The following is a 9774-nucleotide window of genomic DNA, read 5'->3' as shown; positions in this document are numbered from 1 at the left end:
ATAAGATAATTTTTTTTTTTTTTTTTAACAGAGTGGCGGAAACGGGCTTCCATATTCCTGTGTCATTAAAATAGGAATAATTTACTCGTTGTGCTCAATGTCACCTCTGTGCTGTAGGCGCTCCTCCGCTCTGACAGAGGGCGCTATGCACTGTGGCGAGGGCGGAGAAGCCCATAAAAGGGGTTTTGTTCCCGGAGCTGCTCGAAGCGCTGTCCACTTCAGCACCACAAGCCGAGCGGAGGGACCGAAGCTGCGGCTCACCATCAGCACCAGCTCACACCGGAGTCCCAGATACCCGAATATACTGAGAATACACACCGATATCCGGCAGAAACACCGACCGCAACAGGACAAAGGAGCAGGGACAAGGTAAGAGTTGTTAACAAGGCTCAAATAGGATTAAGTTGGAGCAGACTGACGGGCTTCTCTCCTTACCTCCTTGCTTCATAAATACGGGATAGCTGTATAAGGGGTGTTTACGTTCTGGTTGCGGCCCCGTACATTTATCTCCCGTTTGAAGTGACGCGATGAGGAACGGTGGCTGTCCGAGCTCTGCGGATGATGCTGAGGTTTTATAACTCCTATTTCCGTCTGTCGATACACAGTGGCCAGCTGGCGCTTGTACGTTGGTCTCACCTCGCTGAGGAACATTTAATATTTCCGGAGCCATTTTTGTTCATGTGGATTAAGGCGCGTGCTTTATTTCATTGAGCTGCCTCTCTGCTTTTTTGTGGAACATTTATTTATTTATTTATTTAGCCTTTTCAGAGTAATTTATAATCATGGTTCGTGCTGTAAACGTCGGTTTTATTTTTCACTTCCTCCGGACTCCTAAAAAGTATCTTAAAGCTACAACTCGTACCATGAAAAAAAAAAAAAAAAGCATTACAACGCCTTTAAAAAAATAAACAAACAACAACAATACACACCACTAATGCTTTAGTTAAAAGAGATGCCATGTTTAGTATTATGTTGTTTGGGCGACGTATTGAACAGAAGTACAGTAAAATACCAAAAGGTAAATATTTTGTATCCAAATTTCTTAAAATATAAAACTTTACATAAAATTAGTTTAGTTTGGAATATAGGAATTAGACTTGACTTGCTATGTAGTGACTGCAGTCCCATTCATCTAGTGAAAGGTGTTCATTTGATTTTGGTTCACTGACTCTCCTTTACTCCACCTTCAAGTATACATATATATGTAATGATTGATGTATTTGACTGTAGTCAGGAGGGAGTGTGTACATAATTACAACAAATTGTCAAAAACCATGTAATCATGTTAAATCTGTAGTTTACATTTTTTCTTTAATTTAATTAATGTAAATATTTGGCAAAAAAGCATAAAAGGACAGGAACAACTCAATCTTGGGTAGATTGAAGCAGCATCTTTCTTTTGGCCCATAGTCTACATTCAGCTTAGTGCCTCTTTTTTTTTTCTAACACAAACAAATTATAATTAATTGATAGCTTCAGGTTTTTAAAAACATTTTCCACATTATTTCAGACTTTAATCTAATGGTTTTTTTATTTGTCTTCTCTAAAAAGGTTTTTATATCCACTGAATTATTTCTATAAATAAATAAGTGAGACAAAAAAATACTTTTGTAAATATTAGCAGCAGTAAGTATGGAGCACACTTACCCCTGACAGCATGATACTACCATCGCCATGCTTCCCTTTAGGAAAGCCATTTTGAAAGTGAAAGTATTTCAGTGTGCAGTCTGCGTTACCTTGCAGAGAATAGAGTTCATTTAATAATTTGCTTGGAATTGCTTTTTTGTCTCTTTCAAGTGGCATAAAATACTAACGCAAAATGTTTTTAATCTGACAGAATTGCAAAAATCATGAGTGAGTCGTTCCTCTCATTGATAAGATGTCCACAGCCATCACCATCTACCGTAACTCTGAAGAAACATGCGATATGAGCTACAACAACATTTAAATTCCATTTGGGATCAATAATGTATTTCTGAATTGAATTGAAATAATTCTGCACCTAAACACATACACACCTGAGGTAAAATAATGGAAAATAAAACAAATTTTGGTTTGATTCTTGTTAAATGCAGACAGTCAGTGCTTTTCTCTTGGGCTAATGTGCTGACCACATTTATTTGCTGATCATTTATAAATAAAACTGATGATAACATTAGAAACTGGAAATGAAATTAGGATACGCAGTGCAAATCTCTCTGCAGCGTCTACATACCAGCTGATTGCATGCCTCCGTTTATACGAGCGAATCAGTAATCAGCGCTTGGTTTGCGACATGCTGCTGAGCGGAAAAAGAAAAAAGTCAGCAGGAGTGTGTGTTTTTTTTGTGTCTCTGTGTGTGTGAGAGAGAAAAGGAAGGACAGTGACAACCCTGACGTGATCCCTGTGGCTGCACAGCACTCCAAGCTCCACTGTGCCGGACCGACCTGGCCGAGCCAAAGCGTGGAGCGTATCTTTAAACGCAGCCTTCCATTTTGTCACAGTGCTGCTATTGGAGAGATAGGACCAGGTGAGGAGAGAGGCTGATAGAGGGATTAGCTTGCATTAGGATGCTGCTGCTCATAGAGGTGTGAGAGAAATGCCATCTTCCGCTGCCTCCTGTCTCTCATCCTGCTTCTCGTCTTTGGGAGCATCTGCCTCCTGCCTGCCCCACGTTCAGATCAGCGGTGATACCCCCCACCTCTCTCCAGCATCTTAGCGATGCTCCTCGCCGTCCCTCCTTGCCTTTGTCGACGCACGCCTCCGTCGTCTCACACGCACGCGGCTCCTCCTCCTGTCCTAATTCTTCTTACTTCAGCTCTCCTGAAGGGCGAAGCCCCGAGGGGTGAGAGAGAGCACACGGGGGCACATCTGAGCAGGCGGCAGAGCGGAGGAAGGATGTTAAGATTACCACGAGTCTAAAAGTGCAACCGCCAGACGTTTTCTCACAGCGCAGGTCTGAGTTTATGTGCCTTTGCGGAAAAAGAATGTTGTGGTATTTGCAGCACATCAGGTCTGTGTTGGTTTGTTCGAAGAAGGCCGTTTTGTATAATGGAGTTTGATTTTAAAGCTGCAGGAAAGTCAGCCTCCAAAATTACTTTATGATTTGCAATAATTCAGACGCTGAGGCTCTTGTTCAAAGGATTAAGCAGAAAATCCGGTAGGTTTAAACCTGGATTTTTACTCAAATAATGAGGCTTACCCCCACTATGTGTTACATAGAGGTTTGAAATATTCAAAAGTGGTGAATGAGATTGGATGGATATTTTACATTAGCTTCCAAGAAATACATTCCATACGACTCTGATATTCCATTTACAGCAAAAGCATCCATAAACTATTCACATTTTGTAACAGCACAATATATTTTGTTGGGATTTACACCCACCTAACATGTTAGCAATATAGTTTATTGGGATTTTATCCAACAGAACAACACAGTAGACACATAAAACACCAGTTTTCAATTATGCTTACAGATTCTCATGAGGTGTCTGGACTTTGACTGGGCCATTTTAAAACGCTTTGATCTGGTTGAATGTTTTGGGTGATTGTCTTTCTGGAAAGTGAACCTCCATCCCAGTTTCCAGTTTTTTTTCACCATCCAACAGGTAGCCTTTATGTAGCATTATGCTGCCAATTAATTTGTTTTACAAGGGGGTGTTCAGGGAGATGCAAAGGAAAACTCTTACAAATTAAAAGGAAGAAAGAAATTAAAAATGTTTACCTTATTGATAGACAAGTGGGTCTTGGCAAACATTTACTTGTTACTAAATTAAATGATAAATTCAATATTTTTACTGACTGTCCTACCAGTTCAATATTGTTTTTATTGAACTGTTTTTATTTTTGCCTCATATATATATATATATATATATATATATATATATATATATATAGCAATATACAGCTCTGGAAAAAAATTGAGAGACCACTGGATTGAAAACCTCATGGTTATTCTACCAAATATTGATTTATGAATTCTTCCTGAGTTAAAACATTAGTATTGTTCTTTCTAAATAAATATCAATTTGTTTAATTTACATTATTTGGGGTCTGAAAGCACTGCATCTTTTACGTGATTTTGACTATTTCTCATTTTCTGCAAATAAATACAAAATTTTTGCTTTGAATTTTGGAGACATGTTGTCAGTAGTTCATAGAATAAAAGAACAAAGTTTATTTTACTCAAACACATACCTTTAAAAAGTAAAATCAGAGGAACTGATCATTTTGCAGTGGTCTCTTGCAAAATTATTTGTAAGAGTCCACTGCATTTGTGGTCTCTTATTATTTGTGCATTATTTATTATTATTTGTGCATTATTTATCCTATTTTTTATTATTATTTATTTACCTGCACCAGTAACACTGGTATATATGTATTTTTAATCACACTTCTAGTTTTTCAGTATTTTTTCTGTCTACTCTGGTAGCCAAGCAACGACATTTCGTTTCCAAATTCACTGTTGTGTTTTTGTGCGTTGACAATAAATTAAGTGCTAGTCTATGCCATTAACGCTGCATATTTTGAGATTTACAAGTGGTGAAGACTTAAACAAATAATCATCTGTGGCCAATTTACAGATTCCACCCTGATCTCCTTTCCTTAAACTTCGCTTTAATTACCTTTCAGCAGAGTGGATCAGAAATCCTCGGGGAGAATCCTAATGAATCAGTTCTTTCATAAATATTTGGTCTGAAGTATTTTTTTTGTTTGTGTTGTGTTTTCTCATCTGCAACTTCAAAAGGAAACTTCTCAGTTAAAGCTGACCTCCTTTCATCTGAGCTTACCGCAGCGTTTTCTATAAGGAACTCCCCCCCTCTGCCCCGCCGCCGTCTCTCTGCTGCTGTCACACCACTCCTTCTGTTCTACGAATGATAAATCTCATCTACTTTTATCCTACACCCTCTGCATGGACACACATGATCACACACACCCTCTCCTACTTTCCTTTGAGGAGTTTGTATTTGATTCCTCAAACCCATCTCTCTCAGCGTTGCAGAAGAGCACATGCATCACCAAGCGCTGTTTGTTTTGTTTTTCTCTTGCATTCAGATTCAGTGTGGGAGTTTGTGTTGTTTTTGTTCCGTTCTGCTTCACCGTGAGGCAACTCTCTCTCTCTCTCTCTGCGTCCTCGGCGTCTGTTGGAGCCAGCTTCTGGAGCTGGAGAGCATGATTCATTTCTGATATTCCAAGTTCGAGTCTGTGAATCTCCTCAACGCTGGTGGAGATTGCCAACATTAGCCACTCTACAACTGTGTAGAGCTCGCTCTCTTAGTTCGGTGCTTCAGCATCTACACCCACCTCACATGTTAGCAGAGCAAATCTATACTCCCCAGCCTGCGATGGAAAAAAAGCCACTCTTTACCAGCCTCTCTTTTCTCTCTCTCCCCACTGCAGCTGTCTTTTTATACGCTAATGGTTTGTTCAAGCGCTTGACAGTTGGGTGATACAGATTATTTGTAGCGGTGACGGCATAAGAGGACATGTACTTTAAATATGTTGATTTGTGTGAGTTTAGAAGGAACAGAAGTGAAACTAGAGACTCATTTGTAGTTTTTGTGAGCTACTTTACTTACAGATAGCAAATGAGTTTGTTAAAAAAAAAACTAAAATATATGAACCTACTTTTATTAACATTTTGGACACCATCAGTTGTTGTTGAGCGCTGCTAATCCACCTCATTTACTTTGCTACTGCTTTATAAATATAAGTATTTCCATATGATTAGAAAGTCGCACAGAGAGAGGTTGGAGTTGAGGATAAGATCTTTAGAAGATTTGGGAATGCCAAATTATAAAATTACATTTGGTATTGTATGTATAAATTTGATCTTTTGTGGGTGAATTAGAGAAATTCCACAATAATTCCAAACTTGTTCATATAATCCAATTTTTTTTCCTAAACTATTAAAAATACTCCCTGTATAACCAACTCACTCAAAAAATAGGACAGTTGAAATGCAGAACTTAAAAATCCAAACAGTATTTTGTAACTTTGTAACCCTAACAATTAGATTTAAATAGCTACATCAGAGCATTGGCTGTGAGTTTACTGAAAAACAATATATTCTGGCTTCAAATTAGCACCTTTGTGTTTTCTCCCTTTCCTCCTGGGAAGTGTTATTTGGCCAAGTCGACAGTGTTGATAGTTTATATCGTGAAGCGAGGCTAAACGTCATCACAACAACAGTGCTTGATGTGATGCCTCATGCACACCTCGTAGAACAAAACCTTTAAATCCATGCTGGCAGGGAAACAGGAAATAAAATCAGCCATTGGGCAAATTTAAAGAGCCTGATATGTGGAAGCAGGATTTTTGTACTGGAAACCACATTAGCACGTACACGATCCAATGAAAGGATTGTACTGCTCAACTCATGACGCAACCACTGAAACGTCCGTCACGGACTGTAATAAATGATCATGAAATAATACACATTAGAGCTTTTTCTGCTTTCCGAGTGGAAGACATTATTGATGCTCGCCAAAAGCTTTCTCATTTGACAACACTGGCGGGTGAGCAGCCAGGTCAAGGCATAACAGACCCAGACAACCGAGCTGAAGTGCACATTACTGTGATTGGCAGCGAAGAGGCAGTGCAATTTCAGACAGAAGCAGCAAATGAAATGTAGGCTCAGAATTAAAGCTTTTACTGTCAAAGGAAAGGAGCCGTCCGGGGACTGCTCCGCGTAAGTCATTATACTCTTGGCAGCAATGCACTCAGACATATCCCAACAGCTTTGCTGACCCGCATTATCTTGTATTAACCTAGAAGGAGGCTTTCCTGCTGGGTGAATTCATTTTTTATATAAGCATTTTGACCGGGAGGGGTTTTGTAGAGATGCACCAATGAAGCGAGCAGAGGAAAGTTTGGATACCGATTGTCAATCAGCTGATCAGATACAAAAATTACAAACTAAATACTCTCACTGTTTTTGTTTTATGAAGGCATCGACCTGCAGAGTGTGCTTTGCTGCACTTCTTTGAGTTTAATAAGAGTACCAGATAAGGCAGGGGTGTCAAACTCCAGTCCTCAAGGGCCGCTGTCCTGCAACTTTTAGATGTGCCTCTGCTGCACCACACCTGAATAGAATAATTAGGTCATTAGCAAGGCTGGGAGAACTGATCTACACAAGGAGGAGGTGATTAAGCCATTTCATTCCAGTGTTTTGTACCTGTGGCACATCTAAAAACTGCAGGACAGCGGCCCTTGAGGACTGCAGTTTGACACCTGTGAGATAGAGGTATTTAGACCTTTTTCAAGGCACAAAAAATACAGACAGTTGAAGGAAACTGTTTAAAAGCTACAGTTAATAAACTACAAGCTGCATGTAAGTTAAGCAGATTACTGCAGGCTAGCTACCTGAGCTGACAGACCAACTAAATAGTCAGCTAAAAGCATCCAGGGTTGCACAGAAATGCAGAGATAGATGATATTCAATATGTTTACTTTATTGGTGACATTATGTTGACAAAAATCTCCACTTTTAGATTGTATTGTCTTGTAATACCTTAATTTTTAAAATAAATATAAAACTACTAATTCTGCCATTGGAAAATCAGATTTGTCAAACTATTTGATTGGTCCAGCATTAAGTTCTTTCTTCTTTAAGTCTCTATCTTCACCTTTATTATTCTCTCACCTGACCCATCATAATCCTGTATTATTTTTGGCCTTTCATAAAACATCGCTTTCTCCAGCGTCTCTTGGAGATGACACCAGTCAATTTAGGGTTAATTGAGTTTTTCTCTCAGTACTTTTCAGGACAGAACTTTAGGTTCCGGGTCAGCTAGCCGACTGTGAGGAGTATTTAAGCCGAGATGGAAGATCAAGAGAGCGTCTGCTTCATCTCCTGATCAAAGACAATTCCGCCCCAGATACATCCTCATCAAGAGGCAGGGGGAAAAAAAATTACATTAAATTTAAAACAGGCTGTGATTTGAATAATTTATACCACCTTTTCTCTTTTCTCAAATCAACTTTTCACACTGATAAACGTAAAATAATAACCGTCCGCTGAAGTTTTAGTGGAAAGCCTAATATTAGTCTTGCTTTTACTTCTGTATCTGCTTTTTTTGGCAGTAGACTGATGTTCTGTCAAGTGATCATCTGTGTGTGGGCACGGGGATGTGTGTTTTGGTGCGTGTGTCCTGTGAAGAGCACATGAAGCCACATTGTCGAAGTCAATGCAGTCAAGAAAAGAGGCTGCGCTCATTTTTGAGTCGAGCCCTTTTGAAGCGTTCACACAGTTACTCCTCAAAGGGCACGGTTTGACTGCTTGTTAGCAATCTTTGGGCTCTGAGTGTGTGTACCGCATGCACGCGTGTGTGTGTGTTTGCGATAGGTCCCCCAAAGGACCCTCTTCCTCTATCCAACTGACTCCACAGCTGCTTTGAAGTTGCATCTAGGCAGAGAGGTGAAGGAGGGAGTTAAAGAGTAAGAAGGGGGAGACAAAGATGAATGGATGAAGGGGGGGAAAAGCGGTTAAATGCTTTTTTCCTTTTATTCCAGGACTCGTAGTTCATCTCTGAGCCTTTTTTCCCTGAAGATTTAGGACCGATGTCACAATGTGCACGTTCATCCTTTCTCTGGGGAATGTATGAAGCTCTGTTTGAGACTTATCAGGGCCGTTCATGTCAGCGAGCTGATAAATAATGAAGCGGATTGGCGTCCAGTTACGTCAGGTGACTGCTGTGTACATTTCAGGAGCTGTTTGTGTGTGGGTGTGGGGGCCGGACACAGAAAAGAATAGAGAGTGGGGCAGCGGCAGCTGCTACACCCAACACAAAACCATCTGCTGCTCACTCCAAGGTATTAAACACACACCCCCACACACACACCCAGACACACACACACATCCTGCTGAGGACTTTGTTTTGACTTCCATTCATTTTAGTTGCTGACATTTTCCCTACTCCTAGCCATTACCTCTTCTATTAACCCTAACCAGAGCTTAATTCACATCATAACTCTAAATCTAACTAGTTTAAGAGCCCATCCCAACTGAAAAAAGTAAAGACCAGGAAAATGTCCTCTCTTTCCAAAAAATGACCATCCTTTTCAGGTGAAAATGGTTACAGTGATCCTCTATATCTAGCACATACAAGAACATGCACCCACACACACGTAAGTTTGTATTTCCTTCCATATTAGGACTTTGTATTTGCTTCTTATCTCAAGCAGATTTTACTTTATTTTATTTTTTACCTATTGTATTATCTGACCAGTCATTAACAATAGTGAAGATGAGATTTTTGTTTTCCTCATTTTACACAACATACCTCAAGACCTAACCCCTGATTTTCAGATAACTTCTTCAGAAGGTTAGTAAATATGCTAGATTAGCTAAACAAGTACATGCGCACGCCCACCCACGCCCGCACACACGTTCCTCTGTCGCCTTTTTCACACACAGAAAACAATATTGTCTCTTTCGTTATTCATTCATACATTTGTGCAAATGATTCTTTAAAATCACATTTGATGCAACATATCCAGAAAGGTTCTTGTGGCTGTGGTTCACTATGAAATATTAATCATTTTCTCAGTAATGTTGGTATTAGAAAGCATTGTAGCAGCCTACACTAATTGCCAACATGCACTTTTTCCCCCTTTTTTGCCAGGTTACAACCACAGACGTCAGTGTTTATTTTGATTTTATGTTGTGGAGCAACACAATTCTGAACTGAAAGAAAAATTTTACACAACTTTCTAAATGCGACAGTCCAGCAATCAATCCGATCTTATAATTGTTCACAGAATTAGTAATCAGAGCATGTTTTACAACAG

At 39.6% G+C, this 9774-nt stretch overlaps 1 protein-coding gene across 1 annotated transcript in view; it reads left to right on the top strand.

Moving 5' to 3' along the window:
• The first annotated feature begins 112 nt into the window (after positions 1 to 112).
• Positions 113 to 9774, top strand: part of srrm3 (serine/arginine repetitive matrix 3) — an 84681-nt gene continuing 75019 nt past the window's right edge. The window contains exon 1 of the mRNA XM_028031143.1: positions 113 to 369. Within this exon, the coding sequence (XP_027886944.1) occupies positions 146 to 369 (224 nt within the window). The 5' untranslated portion in view covers positions 113 to 145. The remainder of the gene's footprint in view (positions 370 to 9774) is intronic.

The sequence above is a fragment of the Xiphophorus couchianus genome, chromosome 11 (genome assembly GCF_001444195.1).
Source record: "Xiphophorus couchianus chromosome 11, X_couchianus-1.0, whole genome shotgun sequence".
Lineage (NCBI taxonomy): Eukaryota > Metazoa > Chordata > Actinopteri > Cyprinodontiformes > Poeciliidae > Xiphophorus > Xiphophorus couchianus.
The sequence above is the reverse complement of the archived record's forward strand: the minus strand, read 5'-3'. Positions and strand labels throughout refer to the sequence as shown.